Consider the following 19,622-nt stretch of genomic DNA (forward strand, 5'->3'; position numbering starts at 1 on the left):
TTTTAAAACCTAAGTAATTGGGTTTTATGACAATATCTATGTTTTCTTTAAAGCCTTATAAATGTTTTTAGAGCCAGGCAATGACAGGAGAGAACCCCTTTCATATCTGCTATCTTCTGGACATACTATTAACCTTATTCTGTGCTGGTCATTAAATAGGCATTTTGTAACCAATAACATAAGTCTTAGACAAAGACCACCCATTACACAAGCAGTGCGGGAAAAGCATTTGTAAGAAAATGTAAGACTAAGTAAGGCCTTGAATAGCTTTATTGAAATCTGTATAAATAAACATGCGCATTTCAAATGTAAACCCAAGTGAACTCAAGTGCAGACAAAATTTTAACCTCTGTCATGCAGGAGGTTAGTTTACATTTAAAAAAAAAAAGAAAAAAAAAAAAAAGAAGAAAAAAAGAACTCAAAGCAGCTTTAAAATACCAGGATGAAAACACCAGTTTTAATATCAAGGTATAAAGCAAAGCCATGTCCAACAATACCTTATTTATATCCTGGTCAAATGCAATTTTTTTAAACTTTGTAATGCTAACATAAATAAATAATTTACCAAAATGTGCACTCACAGAGTGAACTTTTATTTACAATACACAATTTATAACCTATTGTATTTGATTAGTTCAAGTGAAGAACATCATACTTTTCTCCTTTTTCTTTTAAGTTATTTGTTTGAACAGTGGGACACAAAGCAATTCTCCAGGTAGCAGATATGTGACGTGTGCCCCTGCACTTAGAGAGCCCCTCGCAAAGGCAGTATTGTATACAAATCATCAATACATTCTTCCAACTAGACCAAAGGGAAAGCAGCAAATTAAAACATGTTTCAAACTTATTTTGGCATCCTGGACCCCTGAATGTAATTAACTAAAACCCAACTCAAAAGTTTGTACGCCTTATATACTGTACAGGTTCTGACTTGAACATGCAAATGCCAATTCTCTTATCATGAGTTACCTTTTCAGATATGCTGTAAGGCTATGGTGAATTCCATCAGGAACACACAAAGAAAATTAACAAGCCTACCTTTAAAACAGTTTTGTTCATTAACAGTTTAAAGGCAGGTTATAGTGAAAAAATCCTCATCTAAGCCCCGATACACAGTCATTACTATGGATACAGAATACTATTAACTCTGACCCTATCACAGAGTAGTTTGCAAGCTGTCAAACTACAAAAACTGGGGAGAAAGAACTTACAGCACGATTTTAGATTTTGGACTGACACCAGATTAAAATTATGCATTTCTTAGAAGCGAGATAACAGGAATTATGTCTGCAGAGTAGATTCCAACAAGCAACAAAGGATACTTACAGTTAATTGAGAAACTTTTTGTTAATGCAGCATGAAATCCAGAACCTGTTCCACAGCAGCAGTAAGATGAACATAATATTCTGGATGCTCAACTATATCACAAAAGGTTAAAACACCTTTTCAAGCTATTTCTTCTATTGTGACCAAATTAAAAAAAAAAAGAGTAAATTTGAGGGAGAAACAAAAATTTGCTGTTTCAAGAAAACTACTGCTTATATATTTATGACATTTTTACTTGTAATCTCTGTGACAGCCTAAAGAACATGTATATATTCATCAGAAACTAAACTTGGCAGTAGTATTCTTGCAGTACTAAGAAAATAAATGTCAGAAGTCCACAGATTTAACATTTTAGTTATTAACTCACATCCAAAACAGAAGAAAACATAATTCATCAGAACAGCAGCAGAAAACTTAAAAGGGGTTTATTTGTGATTTCCTATATATAGCTTGTGAATACAAGACTGTAAATGCATTAGAGACAATTTCTGTTTAAGTTTTTATTGTTTCACTTCAAGTACTGCACATGTTAAAATTTAATAAAGATTTACATTCTGTTATCTGAAATTCCCCATCTCAGATTTTTATTTCTAATTTGGTGGGCAATTTCCCTCTTTCAATAGGTATCCCCTGTAAGAAAGTCTCTTATGGCTTCTAGTTCTTCCATTAGTTAGTGTGCATACAATTTTCATTTTCTATATCATTATCATTTTCATTGCTGTCTTCATCACTTTCTAGTGGGATGCCTGTGGCAGCTGAAGCACCTTGTTTAGTTTCCCGGTCAAGAGGAAAAAAGCCAGTTCCACTGATCGTGTCCTGTCTCTGGTAGAAGAGCACATATGCTGCTTTGGACTGTAGAAGAGAGAAGTGTGATATGCTTATGAGACTCCAGCCAAAGCATTTACAATCCAAGTTATCCTTTTTTTTTCCTCTCCTCCCAAGTGTACAAAGTAAAATTACAAAGAAATCCAAAGCTTTCATATAAGTTATTTTTGCATGTTGGAACAAACCATTTTGGTTTTGTGCTGTCCTTTGAAAGAACACAAACTGCCACCTACACATTTACTGCAAGGTTCACGGAATACTCTTCATTTGTCTTCCCTCAAGGAAAGAACATTATCAACAGTCCCGGTTTTAGAAACACAAAAGGTACTTGCCACTATTTGGTCCTCACATGCAGTGGACACGCTACTGTCATCAAAGTAGTACCATTTTCCATCATCCTTATTTTTTGCAAAAGCAGTATCTAGGACAAAAAAGGACAATGTCTGAGGACTCTCATCTTCATAGATGTAACACGATCAGTTGCTACAGTCTGTTACTGTGAAACACTTGACATTTAGCTAACTAAAACCCCACACACTTGTTAGGTTTTTTTTTTTAAGCAAAGAAAGCTTAACCAATAACATTCCCCTTCTTAAAGAGAACATATGGCGACAAGAAACAGTCAAAATAAAATCCCTCAATCACTTTTTAATGTTTCCCTCTTCTTTCAAGGAGATGCACAATGTACAAAAATACAGGCAAATAAGACAAAATCAGTTGTAAGATTACAGTAGCTCTTATAGAGATCTAATGTTTTCTCTTTCCACAATACGCATAGCTATAAATGTAAAAGAACCTAGAATCATCCTTGAAAGCTCATTTCATATAGATTTTTGTGTTAAAACACTCGTGAAAGCATTTCAGGGGGATGAAAAAAATATAATCCCTCAACCAGTAAAAAAGCCATTGATTCAAAGTGATCAGTATTTAACCCAAAATAAACACGGGAAGAAAGCTGACTTTAGAATGAGGATATTTGAAATCGACTTACAATGCCCTCCTCCCATTCCTCCATAATGATTGGAAACAGCAATCAAATTGTAGCGGCAAGGCCCTGCATTGGGATTAATAAGGAACTCTGACATGTCCAAGTCACTGTTTTAAAAAACAAAACAAAACACAAAACAAAACCAAACACACAAAAAACAAACAACCAAAAGAAGGTCATGTTAATAAAATGTTTAACCATTTCGCATTTTGGTGGTCTTTGAGCTCTTTACTTTATATTACCCCCAAGTAAAAGATACACTACACAGTGCGTGTCTCACTCAGTGAGGAGTGGAATAGAAACCAGCAATCTTGGTCAAAACTACTGATAAGCGTTTTTCTATACTTACAGAATCATGGAAAGATTTGGGTTGGAAGGGACCTTAAAGATCATCTTGTTACAACCCCATCTGCCACAGGCAGGGACACCTTCCACTAGACCAGGTTGCTCCAAGCACCATCCAACCTGGCTTTGAATGCTTCCCAGGGAGGGGGCAGCCGCAGCTTCTCTGGGCAACCTGTGCCAGTGTCTCACCACCCTCATAGTAAAGAGCTTCTTCCTAATATCTAATCTAAATTTGTCCTCTTTCATCTTAAAGCTAATCCCTCTTATGCTATCACAATGTGCCCTTGTAAGAAGTCCCTCTAGATTTTTTGTAGGCACCCTTTAGGTACTGGAAGGCTGCTACAAGGTCTCCCTGGAGCCTTCTCTTCTCCAGGCTGAACAACCCCAACTCCCTCACCCTTGTTTTTGTAGGAAAAGTGCTCCAGCCCTCTGATCATCTTCACGGTCCTCCTCTGGACTTGCTTGAGCAGGTCCATGTCTCTCTTATTTTGGGGGCCCCAGAGCTGGATGCAGTACTCAAGGTGGGGGGGGTCTCATGAGAGTAGAGTAGAGTGGGAGAATCACCTCCCTTGACCTGCTGGACATGCTCCTTCTGATGCAGCCCAGCATGTGGTTATCTACTACTACTGTATTTCCAAGTTGATACTTTCCACCTACAAGCATTTTGTTATCAGTAGTTACTGGATACATGCATGGAAGTTGAGAACAAAACCATTTCATATAATTGCTGAATTAAACATGCGCTCTAGTCATGCTTTTACACTTCTAGCACCAAAATACTTAGTTTCTTACTTAATTGGAAAGTCAACCAATGTGTCCAACTTGTCCCTCATGTATCTGCTGTAGGAAAAGCGCTTTAGATGAACAACCAGTACGGGGGGCAGTGACCACAAGTCTAACTTCTTGGTAGCTTGCTGATGTTCTTTACAGTTTGGACAATACCTAAAAAAAAATATATATATATATATATATATTTTAAAAACTGCAGTCCATCAGTACACTAAAATACATTACTATAGAGAAAGCCAGTAACTGAATGAGCTGAAACACACACACACTCCATCTTCTGTTACTAATGCCACTGATCTCCCTTCCACTCAAAGTGACATTGTGCAAGCATGCTCACAGTGATGCTTAACAGCATTTTGAACACAAAAGTAGCACCCCCCAGTACAAGATTCCCATCTTCTATAGTAGTTCCTCTACCATTGGTTAAAACACAGCTTTCTGTGAGAGATGAAGGGTTATGAAAATACTTCAGGAAAGCTGACTGTATGAAAAGCCATAAATAACAGACAACTGTGGTTCTTCCAAGTTTCAATTGCCAAATTCTTTTGCCTCCTATCCCATTTCACCTGTGACTAATACCCAGGAAAAAACCCAAAAACGAGGTCAGCCTCCTCCCCTCCCAAATAAAGGAGGATCTCTAGTGACAAAGCCTGGAATTCCCCAAAACTTCCAGGTATCCACAAAAGAGAAAGCAGCAGACCCTCTTTTTAAACTTAATTCTGAGCTCCAGGTGTTGATGAAAGTTTTTTAACTGCTACAAGATTCCTGGAGAAGAAGGATCTTATGGGAGCATCCTATAATTGTGAGTAGTCAGATACAACTCCTAACTAATTGTAATTTGAAAGAACCATGAATCAGAAGCCTCCACGAAAAACTTAATGGTTGGAACATGAATTTGAGAGGCCCTACTGACTATAGACATTCACTATCCCACAACCGCGTTGTTTAAGCACACCCCGATTTCATGTATCAATGCAAGGCAAGTTATATATCTACATAAAAAACCCCCTTCAGTATGCACCAAGCCTTCTCATCTCAAAGGAATATGTAAAACACTGCAGTGGATTTGGCACAATGTTATTCATTCACTGTAGATCACAGTTCATAGACTAGCATATCTTATGGATTTACCCTTCCTCCTAATTCTGAATGCACTAATTCTCTCCCATACAAACATAACCTTCTGTATATGGTAATGATTTCCAACTATGCCTGAAATGACTTCAAGATTCAAAATGCCATTAAATCAGTTAAGTATCTCTGTTAATGTTCAAATGCGGTTTGGATTACATTTTGACAAATACACAACAGAACACAATTTTAATTGTTTTGTTCTTACCATGGGTCTTCAGCACCTAGTTTTTCCTTTGTTGTGAACAGCTCAATGCAATCTTTTAATTTCACAAAAGGCTTTTTGGGAGGCTTATATTCCACACTTTCATGTTTTTCAAAATCCTAAAGAGAAGTATTTCTTGAGTTAAGAGAACAAATGAAACAAAACTCATTTTAGTGATGTCGTCTTACTATAAACAGTAACTATAAAGCTCCTATATATGGAAAAACTGATCAGAAACCATTCAAACAAAAAGTTTTCACAGCTTCAGATTTAATTCCCAATTAGTAAGCCTCAGAGTTACTAATTAATTAGATGTGTAAATGAAGTTTATTTATGACAATGTATTTACTCCAAATAATGTGGGGAATTAAAAAACACAAAGCAAAACTTAGCTGTTTCTTTTGAAGACATACAATCCCTTACATTAATTAAGTTGTATTTTTCACATTTAAGTTTTATTAGTGCTGGAAATGGGAGCAACATGAACAGCTTACCTCTGCTGCACTATCATCAAAATATCTCTTCTTCAATTCAGGATCCCAATCCAAAGCAAGGAAAGATCTTTCTAAGATTAAAAACATGTTTTCTTTTAATATTATTTCTCACTTTACAGGAAATTGCATTAACTTTGGGCAAACACTCTTCAAAATAAACAATGCTAGCATGAATTTAAGATTAAAAAGAGAAGCACACACAATTTTTGTATTTTTATGAGTTAACTGCAGTAACAAATTCATTATTTATACAGAATTTACTACTGGATAGGAAGATATATTGAATAGCACAACGAGAGAACAAAACACTATTCTATGGAAGTGGAGTCAGAAAAAAAGTATCAGAATCAAGTGCTGCCCCACGTGTTCCCCATGACTTACCGTCAAGCCTAGGTTGCCTGTCATCAAATCTAATATGCCTGGTATCATCTTTGATGTAGTTTATGTCAGTATTGCCTAAATTATTGAACTGGAATGTAAACAATCGCTTTTTGTGTCCCATGAGTGGTTGACCTTTGCAAGTATCCTCAGTACATAATCCGTTTTCGGAATCATTGTCACCTCCCACTGAGTCTTCTGACTGGCTGTTTTCATTCTCTGAGGGAAGTTCCTGATCCTGGCTGGATTCATCATCTTGTTCATCTGTTTCCATTTCACCTGAAACAGTCAGAAGAGTAAGGAGGAAGAAATTAAGTAGAAGAATAACTACTGAAGGACACTACAGATTTAACTTCAGTCTCAAATTGAAGACAAAATATTAAACAATTTTAGATATTCCAGTCTTACTTGGAGATCCTTCTTCATGTATACCATTCGGGCCGTTACCATTGATACCACGGTCCTTACAGCAATGTAGGGTTCCTTCAGTGTCCTCACTTTCGGTACATGTTTTTACATATCGACTAAATATAAAAAATTAAACAATAGTTAGAACCAACAGATTTTTAAGTATTTGCATTCTTCAAGCCAAAAAACCCAATGGTTACAGCAAATCTTTTATAGTGTACCATATTCCTGCACTCCTTTCTGATTTAGTCAGGATAAAGAGTTTCATTGCCTGATGTGCACTACTACAGGTACATCTGAAATTCTGCTTGCCTTTTGGCAGTTGATTTTATACAACTTAATTCTTTGTTATTAGTCTGCTTGTCCAGAATTCAGTTCTTTAACTGTCCATTAACCGTATTTTTTTTACACAAGAAAATTAGTCCACTTACAGAGGAAGTTACACCAACAGAAAGTGAAGCACGAATTTAAACTGGATGTTAAATGATTCTAATTTCTTCCGCATAATGACACTTATTCCAGTCTAGTTTCAGAAAGTATCTAACCATGTACTTTCACAACATAAATTCGCATATGCACTTGTATGGTAGATACAGGTGTTAGAATCACAGCAGACTAACTGACAAAACACTTCCATTTTACTAAATCTTAACAAACAGCTATGTATACAGCACAGTTAATTCCCCCAAACTGACAATACACATTGACTCTCTACTCTCTTCTCAAACAGTTTTTGGATGAAGTCATGCTAACAAAAAACAAATTAAAATCCACATTAGTTCATTCTCAAGTGGCTAAACATTTAGATTTAATACACATAACAAAAAGCAAATAAAAGACTAAGTACTCAAATCTATTCAGTTTGTAAGCAATGCATGTAAACACAAGTTCCTACTGATTAAAACTATTAGCATTATTCATAGCAAACATGTTTTTCTTTAAACAGTAACCTTACCACATTCTTAGCAGCAGCAGGTTATACAGTTTATCTTCAGTATTGTTTCTAGGCACTGCTATGAGAAAAGGTTGACCAAAGAGTGAAGAACCACTATGGCTGTAGCTAGTGTACCTGCACTTTTCCCTTAAACAAACAGGAATAATAACTTGTTCTGTATCTTCTGTTCTATTGATAGCAATTTCAAATCTAAAAGAAATACAAAGGACAATATCATTTAAGAGGCTATAAAGGGAATATAATTAAAAAAAAAAAAACAAACCCCCCAACATTTGTTTTCATCTTATGTCTACCATTTCATCTTACGTCTACCATTTCATCTTTTGCAAACAACAAACTGCAAAGATACATGAAGCACGTATCTACACTTACACATAAATGTCGTCACGTTCCATAATGCTACTCAGATTTTCATCCATGCCAAATATCCTGTGGAACCTGTGATTGTATATATCAGTAACAATCATCTAAAAAGGAAATGGAGTATACATCATTAAATCAGGTTAGTATGTGTTGAAATGTTCATTGTTGTGCTTCCTATAAGAAATCACTCTTACCTTATCTGCAGCAACACCAGACAAAGCTGCCAATGCTATGCAAAGATCCAATATATTTCCAATTTTGGGAACAACTACTTTGTACTAAAAAAAAAGAATAAAATGTCACCTTATTTTCTTAAGAGAACAAATATACAAGAGAAAAAAAACAGATAACTTATCACATGTTCAGCATACTTCATGTACTTCTTTCAGATTCTTGAACTTAAGGTGTAAAGTATGGAAATCAACTAATATAAATTCCAAAAGCTACTGAAAAAGTAGTAGTTACTTTCACAACTTTACTCATACAATCATGCACACTTCGAACACTACATTTATTAGTTTACACAAAGTTTTTCTTTAATGTTATTTTATTTTCTCCGTAAGACTAACAGCAGCAATCACTTAGATTTCTATTTCAACAGCACCTGCTTATTTAAGCATTTAAATAGTATGCATGCTATTCACCAGATTCTTAAATTTTGAATACAACACCAGTTGTTCATAAAGTATTACTGGGAATAGAAAAGCAATGGTAGACAATGGATAAAGGCTGATTTTAATATCCCATGCAGAGAGAGAACTTGATGATTAACAGTCAAAGAAAACCCCCCTCTGGCTTCCCTGCAGTTTGCAATGAAACTCCACACAGGACTCTTACCTGTTATTTGCATAATAAATAACAACAGGATTAATTAGAAAGAAGGTATTATAACTTTGCAATTAACTGCCAAGTACAGCATGTGTCTTGTATCTCCTTAAGTCCTACAGTTATTTAGACTCACAAAAGTACTGAACTCGTACTCTTCCCAAAACTCTGTTCATTCCTGCACAGCCATCTCACGTATCACACAGGGTCACCCTCAACTACTGCGTGTCCCTTGTGCAAACCAGTTCTCTCAAGTAACTGAATTTCTAGCAGGCTCATCTCCCAACAGTTAATACACGTCCCGTTACCTCTGCCTTCCTTAATTCATATTGCCTTTGAGAATACTCCCTTTCCCCCCACCTTCTCTCCTATAGTACTCTGACATTAGGTGTTAAAGGCTTTTTGCAAGTCTGCCTAATTGCCTGTGTCCTATTTATTTCCCCTACCTATCCTTGCTTACCCTATAATAAGAACCATTTAATCATGATCTTGTTACTGTAACCTATGTACATTGTTTCATGCTATTCTAAGGGGTATAAGACCACCTTCCTAAAAAAAAATACTAATTAAAAAAGGCAAAAGAGATATTCTTTACAAATAAATCTCATGTGAAATTATTTATTTTGACTATTAAGTGGTAGCACAGAAGAATTCAGGACTGCCTAATATACTTAGTCTGGTTTTTTTTTGCACCAGTTATTGCCAAGATTTGCCTTCTGAGGCTAAGAACTGAGAAATTAAGTCTGGATTAAGTGTGTAAGTATTTTAATAACCATTCAAATTATTAAAAGCAACACTAAAATAAGAAATGAAGACAGCATATATTTTAAAAATTAAGAAGCCTTTTTAACATAACCATAAAGAAATTATCAATATCTTCTTTGAAACTGATAGAAACATGAGAAGGTATGTATAGCCTTCCTCAGGCTTTCTAAGTGGGATTTCAGAACACTAAAGCTGGCTGGATTTGCTGACTGTACTTATACATTTAATATAAAGCAACTCAGATTCATTGTTAATGCCACATGAATCAGGAATTTTGTACATAAATTTAGAGGCTTACCTGCATAGGTTTTGCAAGTGGATCCATTCTAACTAAATAAACTTCCAAAGTGCGCTCTTTTTTCATGGGCAGTGGAAGTGTCAAATAACAAAAGGGATCAAAGGTTACAGATATCTTAGCACATTCAGGACAAACCAGGGTGGATTTAAAAAGGCCGTGAAATATATCTACGATGATGGAATCATTTCTTTTTAAATGGTTTTCCCAGGCTTCTTCAGCAACCACCTGTAATGAAAGCATGACCTGGGTTATGACAACGTAGTAAGAAATGAATAGTGAGAATTATTAGTGAGACTGAATTACCTATATGCTTGTAACTCAGTGTTAGAAGAGTTTTCTTAAAGCAAGAGTACTGGAGAAAGACAGAATGCTGCATAGTGTAGGTATAATAATAGAACAACAGAATGGAAATTGTTTTTCCAACTCTTTTAACACCCTTCCACCCCACCCAATTGTCTTCTGAATAACCTGAAATTTACATAGGTATTTGAAGATCTCCATTTTAAGGTCTTGCCTTAATTCCTGAAATCTCTTCCAGAAAAAGCCACACATGATCAGTGCCCCAACTTTTCGAAGCACAATCATGTAGAAGTATCTTGCAATGTACAGCCTTGACTAAAACGAAGATCAACACCAAAACACTACCTTGTCTGGCCTCCCATCTGCATCCTTTAACTGAATGTACGGTTTCTTCCTAATTCGATTCAAATCCTCATGTAATCCATCCAAGAGAAAAGCCAGTAGCTCTTGACAGTCTTGTTGCTGATAACCAGAAAACTGTGGTGCAAATCGTCCCACTTGTGTCTAAAAAAAAAGTAAAAACACAAATACTTCTGGTACCTTAATTGTTATAAAGAATACATACTTCCAATATGCCACAAAAGAAAGCTGAAAAGGTAAAATGTGTAAAGTTATAAAAGACAACCTTTTCAATGGAGACAGGAAGCCAAAACTAATTCTCAAAAAACAAGGCACAAGGGCAGTTCATAGAATCATAGAACAGTTAGGGTTGGAAAGGACCTTAAGATCATCTAGGTCCAACCCCCTGCCATGAGCAGGGACACCTCCCACTAAACCATGCCACCCAAGGCTCTGTCCAACCTGGCCTTGAATACTTAAATATACATCCAAGTGTTTTAACAGTTAAATGAATGGTCTGCATACTGACGAATATGACTTCAAAATTCTTATTCTCATATATTTCCATGAGTTTTGTATACTTAAACAGCAACGCCAAATGACAAAGCACATTCAGGTTAAATTCCCTACTGACCTTAAATGCTCTTGGGGTCACATAGTTGTATTTTCCTGACCACATTTGCTTGATAAGCTCTGCGTAAGATTTTGCTATTTCACCTCGCATTCCCAAGGGATTGTCAAAATTCAGCTCTTCTTGATATTTATCATTAAGGAAGTATTCCGTAAGAGGAGGTGTGTTGCTCAGACACTGTAAATAGAAAGAACACCGATCTGAATTATTTCTAAACGAAGATTTGAGACAGCTCATTCTTTTCTTGGTACACAGCAAACAGCTTTTATTCCTAGTAGTGGTGACCCCAAGCCTCCCCAGCCTCACAGATTTGTGTTGTCAGTTCTGAACTAATTCATGCAACTAAGGGGAGAAACACTTGCTCTCTCAAATCCACACAGAAGTGGTCAGAGTTTTCAAAAGATTATTCTTAGCATGAACCTAAATGAACAGATGGACTAGCAAGTTCTACCAGACACACAGAACCAATAGAGTGCAAACCACGCTAAGGTAATTATAAATAAAACTACACTCTAGGTAAAATTCCATGTTCAATCTGAGTGATTTGACAAACCCTACTGCCCAAAGCAGTCCTGCTCCTTCTCTGCTGATCCTCATCTGGCTGCTCAACAAACATGTTCCTCTCATCTGTAAAAAAAACACCTGTTTTTCCTCCACACTTTTCCTCTGGATTATTTTTGGTCCAGGTACAAGATCAAAGCAGTTCAGGTGATCAGCTTAGTGTGAAGAATGTCCAGAACAAATAGGCAAAAATAGCAAATTTTTTCTATAGGTCCTTAGTGAAGCACTACACAATGTGCTGACAGTGGGCTGTTTCACAAAAAAACCCTCTAATTTATCTTTTTCTAATTTTCACCTGACAAATTAGTCATTTTCTCAGAATATTAATTTATATTTGTATGCATAAGTCAGGAATATTACTACAGATAATTTCTCTTTTTCCTTAAAGCAATTTCCACACTCCAGCATAAGATGACACTGACAGTAGTACTGGAAAGCACAAGTATCCATCTGAACACAGCAATTTATGAGATACAGAGCTGAGCCTTTCCTAAAATATCAGATGCCACAACTTTTAAAAGAGTAGCTGCTAAAGGAACTAATACAGTTAGCTACATACCCACTGATCTTTTCAACATAACTGACAAAGCTAAGTAATTGCCAACATGTTTACTTCTTGAAAAGGCTGAAAATGGAGAACTATTTAAGACCATGATTAAGGTCACAGGGAAAAAAGCATCCAGATGGCAATTTGGAAGCCTTTATTCTTATTCGCTCATGATGGGGTATGCTGTAGGTTATCAAGGAAGCCTTATGGAAAGCATCAATAAAAACCAACCAAACAAAAACCAAACCCCAAGCAAACTAACCACCCCCCCCCCCCCAAACCAACACAACAAAACCCCACCAGATAACCAAACCAACCAACCAACCAAAACCTCAAGCCCAAAAAGCTATCAGAACTGAGACAATGTACTAGACAACAAAGTCAGCAGATCTATGTGCTTTGTTCAACCTTATGGGTTTGGGTTTTCTGTTTGTTCTGAAACACTGATACATGTAAACTAACAAGTATACTGACAGATGAAGAGTAACAGAAACAAAAAAAACCTCACCCCTAAGCAAATGTGGTAAAACTACAGGAAACCATTTGTGAACTAAAGAAGTAACAGAATGGCAGTTCATTTCAGCCTCCACAAGTCTTCTGTAACCAACAAAACTTAAAGTGCTCAGTCTCTGGACCCAAACGGGTCATTTAGACTGTTAGGAAAAGACAGAACAGAATGTAGAAACTCCAAGACCAACTATGAGACAAACCACAGCAGAGAAGGACTGTTCTTCAACATGATAGAGGTTAACGCTGAAATTATAGTCCCATGTTACATATTGATTACTTTGGGAAAAAAGGAAAAGCAAAAAGATGATTTCTCTGTAGCAGAGCAATTTGTAGATAGCTACTTATGTAATCAGTATCAAGCAATCATAAAATCAACCTCCAAGAAAGTCAGATCAAATGTGACTGGATGAAACAATGCTTCCCACAAGCTGTGGATCAACTGTATTACGCAACACTGCATGTGTTGTTGAGGCACATACACCCTGGAAGAACTCATCTATTAGGTCAAAAAGGAGACATAATCCCCCGAAAAGACACAGTCTACTGTTTAGAGAGCACAGTTGTAAGTAGCAGGGTGTGGGAGGCATTAAGATGAACAGAAAAATAAACCATAAATAATTGTTATTTTTAGTGCCTTTTATATATATCAGTGCTGTTGTCTCACTGGAATAGTGTAACTCCAATACTAGACTATGATCTTGTCAGCAAGTCTATCTGTCCTATGAAACCTCCACAGAGGAGGAAAAATAATAATAAAAATGGTAATATTATACTTCTCTAAATCCATATACGTACGGGAAAACTGATAAAAGAGTTTACTAGGACTCCAATTGTTTAATTAATAGAAAGAAAATAAAATGAATGAAGAAAGAAGGCCACCAAGAGAGTCAATGGCCTGGGGGCACTTGCCCCATGAGAAAAAGCTTAAGCACCGGGGCTTGTTCAGCCTGCAGAAGAGACTGTTTCAGGGAGACCCAACAGCAGCCTTCCAGTACCTACACAGAAGTTAAAGAGAAGACAGAACCAGGCTCTTCACAGCAATGAACAGGAGGACAAGAAACAAAGGACATAAACTTGAACAAAGAAATGTTAAGGATATGAGGAAAAAACTTTTCACTGTAAGAACTGTCAAGCAGTAGAGCTGAGAGGCTGTGCAGCCTTCTTGGAGATATGCGACCCAACTAGGTAAAGCCCTGGCAACCTGGTCTGAAATCAGAGCCAACCTTCCTTTAAGCAGGAGGTTACACTAGAAAACTCTTGAAGCTCCTTCTAACCTGATTATCCTATGATGCTAAGGTAACAAGGAAACATTTATTCACCTCCCATAAGAGGTATTACATAGAAATAATGATTAAAATAAAATTCTGAAACACAGAAAACTTCATTGTCTATTATGCCAGTGAACTGGGGAAATGAACTGACAGCAAGATCATGAAATCAAGCTAAAAATTTCAGCTCTCTAATAAAAAAAACAAGAGTCAACTGAAAGAAAGATCCAAGTAATAGGAGAAAGTGAATTACTTTACACCTGCCTATCCTGCTTTTATGTGAAGCAAGTAGCGTCAGGCATGGTGAAAAGCACTCAAGCTAATACACACCTCAACTCAAACTCTGTATGTCTATGGCAACTGAAACAGAGCACTAAAATCTTTACCATTTCAGGTTTTGGTGAAAGATGTTATGACGTCTGGATAAACTCACAACCATTAGTAACTGTTAATTAGCTTTCTGGAGAAAGAAAACTGCTGAAATAACCCATTGCAAAGTTCTCAGCAGCTGTTGTTCAAAAGTCGAGTGTATGTTATCATGCTGATGGAAAAAAACACAAATGGAAACATGTGTGCGTGAAAAAAGTGGTTTTAATTAAAACATTTACTTCCATTGTTCTCCTATTCTTGAGTCACAAAACAAAAACTTTATGAACTCTCAGATTTTCACTGCAAAAGAAAAAAGAAAGGCATATCCCACAGAGCTCTCTCTAATCAGCAGCATCCTTCCAAAAGGGCAAAGCAGTACTCAGGAAACATCCACAGGTGGCAGCAAAGTAACGCTCCAAGAGATTCATATTTTTTCTAACTTTTTCAGCTTAGAAGACAGCCAGGTACACCAGTGAATGCGAATAAATACTTCAGTGTTAGCACTGAAGTAAATTAGCATTAGATAAATGGAACACACCTTTAAAAGAACCTGAAAAATTTCACAAAAGAAAGTTTCAATACAACCAAAATATGAAACAATATTGAATTACTGCCTCTTAAAATATAATCATGACGAAAGACACCTCAATAAGGTAAATAAGCTAGCGTAAGTAACCAAAGCACATGAGAGAATCACAAAATAGTTGAGGTTGGAAGGCACCTCTGGAGATTGTCTAGTCCAATCCCTTGCTCAAAGAAGGGTCAGCTAGGGCACGTTCCTTGGGTCTTTGTCCAGTTAGGTAATGCCCATCTCCAAGGATGGAGGCTCCACAGCCTCCCTGGAAAACCTGTTCCACTGTTTGATAACCCCCACTGTAAAACAAAGTTTCTTGTAGTTAACTAGAATTGCCTGTGCTTCAGTCTGTGCCCACTGGCTCTTCTCCTTACAGCAGGTACCACTGAGAAGGAGCTTGCTCCATTTTCTTTGTTCCCTCCCACTGGGTATTTATAGAGGTTGCCGAGTTCACTCTGGAGCCTTCTCTTCTCCAGGCAGAACAGCCTCAGCTCTCTGAGCCTCTCCATAGGTCAGATGCTGTCAGATTTGAGGCCACGTTCCTGGCCTCTCACTGGACTTACTCCAGTATGTCCCTGTCTCTCTGGTACTGGGGAGCCAGAACTAAGCACAGCATTCCAGGGGTGTCTCACCAGTGTAGAGTGGATGGGAAGGACCAGCTCCCTTGACCTGCTGGCAATACTCTGCTCAGTGCAGCCCTGGAGGTTGTTGGCTGCTTTGGCCACAAGGGCACATGCTAGCTCATGTTATGCTTTTTGTCCAGGGGGACTGCAGGGGGACCCCCGGTGCTCCTGTCAAGTTGCTTTCCATCTGGTCACTGGCCTCTATATCCTAGTGCATAGCGGTGCCTGGGGTTGTTCTTCTCCAGGTGCAGGCCTTTGCATTTCCTTTGACTGAACTTCATGAGCTTCCTGTCTGCCCATTTCTTCAGCCTGCTGAAGTCCCTCTGAATGGCAGCACACTCACCTGGTGTATCAGTGCCTCCTGCCAGATTTCTGTCATCTCTAATCTTGCTGAGGGTGCACTCTGCTTCATCATCCAGGTCAAAGCCTACAAGCACCTAATATGCCCAAGCAGAATTCCCTAGTCTGCCACCCATGAACTATTCAGGTCCATCCCTTTGCTGCCTCCAAGATTAAACAAGATCAAATGTGATCAGTGAGCCAGAGGTATTATTACATCTCCAGCCAGAATAATCCAGTGTTACTCCAACAACAGTAGCAGGTGAAATTAATGGCAAATTAGTGCAGTGAAATGTATGCTTTTGGTGTAATTGGAAAAAAGGCAGAAGTTAAGGGGTGGCAAGAAAAAAGAAGACAGTAGAACTCAAAGCATGCAAGAAATGTTAAAAGCAAAACACGTAATTCTATCACTAAACAGCACCTTCCATGGATTTCTTCAATAACATTAAACTCTGGACAATACTTTCTTTAAGAGATACTGTAGGTGGAACTAAAAGATATTTTACACTTCCTTGCCAAATAAAGCATTTGAAAAAACACCATCAAGGACGTACTAAAGGTACCACGCCAAACTAAAAGCTGCTCTGCCCAGTAATCACCTAATTTTCTTACCCAGACCACTGTCTTGTGAATCAGCAAGATTCTATTTTTTAATTTCAACTGCAGTTTCTCAGAATTTATTTGAACACTTGATTCCCCAGATATAATTGAAAAGCAATGAAATCAAAGCTGATCAATTTAGAATACAGACTTAAGAATTAAATCCAGGTAACACAATGGAATACTGATGTGAACTGCAGCAAGTTTGTCAAGCCATGTAAGCTTCCTACAGGCAATAACCTATGTCTGTACTTCTCCCCTAAAAGGTTACTTTCAAATCTACATATATGCAAATTCACGCATACCAGTTTAACAAAAGTTTAAGTAATCAAAATTATCCTGTTTTGTTTTAATCAGTCTAGCCCAAAGAACAGTGTGGCATCATAAGAAAAAAAAAATCTACTATGCACTAAGAATATTCTTTTAATTCAACTTTTAAAAGACAACTCTTGTGTCTATGCTAGACACAAATACATTCTTGGCTTTTGTTCTGCTTTTCTTTACAGCAGCTTAATGAGGGAATTCAGTAATGAAAAGAGGTTACATGCAGCTTTTGGTTTAGAATGGATGTTGCAAAATATATGTCCCTCCCCCTTCTCGTTTAGCCAGCTGTCATGCAGCACGCTAAAAAGAATAAAATTAATCACTTCCTGCGCTGTTCAACTTCTCTTTAAGTATCCTCATGAAAACATTTTTAGAAACAAGAATAAACTGAATATATGTATTATATATACACATATATTCCAAACTTACATAAAGAAGTATGGAATAACCATGGAATAACTCCACATACCATTACAGGCTGAGGGCTGACTGGCTACAAAGCAGCTTTGCATAATATGACCCAATGGTCCTTTTCAGTTGAAATGTGGAAGAGCCAGCAGTGCATCCCTGTGGGAAAGGTAGCCAATTGCAAGCCGGGCTGTATTAGCAATAGTAGCCAGAAGCAAGGCAAAGCAGGTCTTCCCCTCTATTTGGCACCTGTGAGACTGCTGCTGGAACAGCAGCACTGTCCTGTTCAGGGCTCCCCAGTGTAAGAAAAAGGAGGGCCATCAACATGGTTGAGGGCTGGAGAAAAACACACATGGAAAGACTGGGAGGTATATGTATTTGTTTGACCTGAAGAAGACATGACTAAGGGGAAAGCTTGTGGCTGTCTGCCCCTATATTATGGGAGGCTACAGAGAAGTGAAGCCAGATTCTTCCCAGAAGAGGTGGGATCCATGATCATCTTGGGGTCCCTTCTAACCGAAATTATTCTCTGACTCTATATACAGGATATATATCTAAATAAGAGATACTTTTTTGTTTTTAAATTTCATTTTACCCCCAAAAATCACAAACGCAAGTTGGAAACTGTTGTGATGACAAAGGAAGAGATTAACTCTGAAGTATGCTCGATTAGGATCTAGTATCTTTATACTCAGCAGGAAAAAAAAGTGAGTGAGAACTTAAATACACTCTCCAGATTTTTGACATAAGACTGCTTTGAAGACAAAACACAAGTTCCAGAACCAAACAAAACCAAATTAAACAACTAGTTCTTTCTGATCATTAATCAATCTACCACTGCAACTTCCACTTAAAAGGACAAAGGGGTTTTCTGTTTTCATAAGAATAATACTAGGTACACTAGTATTTCTCCTGCAATCATAGCAAAGAAACAAGCTATTATACATTTCTGTAAAATACCTCATCCCTGAAATAGCATCTATTCAAAAGGGAAAGGTCAAAAGGAAGTATGTTCAAAGGCTCCCTGCATGTTAACCTGTACACTAGAAGTACATGATAATTAGTTAGAAATAAGGGCTAGCGATCCACTGGTCATCTGTTTTTGACACTTCAGCATTACTGTCTACTCAACTGCATCTCAAAATGAAAAAGGATTTTCTGCAACATGCAGGCATAGCAATCATTACAAAAAGCAAAGAACCCCATTTTATGGTTCACTCATGTATAATCCTGTCAAATAGCTTTCTAACACTGATCACCATACAAAACCAGGGGAAACCACGAATGCAGCTATGTAAATCAACTTTTCTAGTATAGAAGTTATTTCCTCACTTTTAATCCTATCCTATTAATTGAGTTTCTTAATATTATTTTCCAAACATGACAAAAACCCACAAGATACTAGTTTCCAAGTAATAAGACAAGCTTATTTCATTCTAAAGTACATACCTGAATTGCTGAATTCATGAAACATGTATTCCCCAAGTTACTCAGGCCACACAGGCCTGGCTGCTCATTGTGTCTTCCTGGCTCTGAATAATCATAGTTCTTATAAGCAGTATATGATGGGAGACAATAATTTGAATTTTTCACACTGTAAAAAAAAGAAACATCTTTCACAATGTAAACCCATACTCTATAGTGCTTCAATATATACAAGTACCTTACAAACTTAAATCATTAAAAATGTTAAAGTAACTTCTATGAACAATGATTTAAAGAAGCATTTAACTTTGGCAATAACATTTCAATTTAAAAGTCACCTGTGCAAAAACCCAAAATCTATTGTACTGCAGTAACTGCAATCAGTATATCCCTACCCCTTTTTGATAGGAGCACCTTCACAGCTTACTCTATTCTTCATTGCTCCATCAAATTTAATGCACTCAGACTTTAGACACCACCAGCAGCAATCAATCATTTATGTCCCTTTTGCATCCTGCTACTGCAAGAGTGAGGTCGGTGGGAATGGGAATGCAGAGTTACAGGTGAAAGCTGAGATTTCCAAGGCCACTGTGGCATAGCTGCCTCACTGCATCAGACAATCTATTTATAGCTTCCTTGCTAGGACAGCACAATCCAGCATGCAAACGCAGGAAAGCCTTGAGAGGTAAAAGAATGCGCAAAATGTCTT

At 37.3% G+C, this 19,622-nt stretch overlaps 1 protein-coding gene across 9 annotated transcripts in view; it reads right to left on the reverse strand.

Moving 5' to 3' along the window:
• Window positions 1-252: 252 nt before the first annotated feature.
• USP15 (ubiquitin specific peptidase 15) overlaps window positions 253-19,622 on the reverse strand; it is a 59,767-nt gene continuing 40,397 nt past the window's right edge. For 2 of the 9 annotated variants that reach the window (XM_057425580.1, XM_057425579.1), the window contains 15 exons: window positions 18,938-19,082; window positions 11,369-11,542; window positions 10,741-10,899; window positions 10,096-10,320; window positions 8,402-8,485; window positions 8,217-8,311; window positions 7,845-8,033; window positions 6,890-7,005; window positions 6,485-6,760; window positions 6,104-6,174; window positions 5,613-5,728; window positions 4,277-4,426; window positions 3,143-3,246; window positions 2,484-2,572; window positions 253-2,178 (listed from right to left, as the gene is read on the reverse strand). In XM_057425580.1, the coding sequence (XP_057281563.1) occupies window positions 1,993-2,178; window positions 2,484-2,572; window positions 3,143-3,246; window positions 4,277-4,426; window positions 5,613-5,728; window positions 6,104-6,174; window positions 6,485-6,760; window positions 6,890-7,005; window positions 7,845-8,033; window positions 8,217-8,311; window positions 8,402-8,485; window positions 10,096-10,320; window positions 10,741-10,899; window positions 11,369-11,542; window positions 18,938-19,082 (2,179 nt within the window). In that variant the 3' untranslated portion in view covers window positions 253-1,992. Of the gene's footprint in view, window positions 2,179-2,483; window positions 2,573-3,142; window positions 3,247-4,276; window positions 4,427-5,612; window positions 5,745-6,103; window positions 6,175-6,484; window positions 6,761-6,889; window positions 7,006-7,844; window positions 8,034-8,216; window positions 8,312-8,401; window positions 8,486-10,095; window positions 10,321-10,740; window positions 10,900-11,368; window positions 11,543-18,937; window positions 19,083-19,622 lie in introns of those variants that run through there. The other 7 variants (XR_008974420.1, XR_008974418.1, XR_008974417.1 and 4 more) reach the window with 6 other exon arrangements.

The sequence above is a fragment of the Pezoporus wallicus genome, unplaced genomic scaffold (genome assembly GCF_028554395.1).
Source record: "Pezoporus wallicus isolate ANWC-B61680 ecotype Strahan unplaced genomic scaffold, APGP_CSIRO_Pwel_v1 contig_4722, whole genome shotgun sequence".
Taxonomy (NCBI): domain Eukaryota; kingdom Metazoa; phylum Chordata; class Aves; order Psittaciformes; family Psittacidae; genus Pezoporus; species Pezoporus wallicus.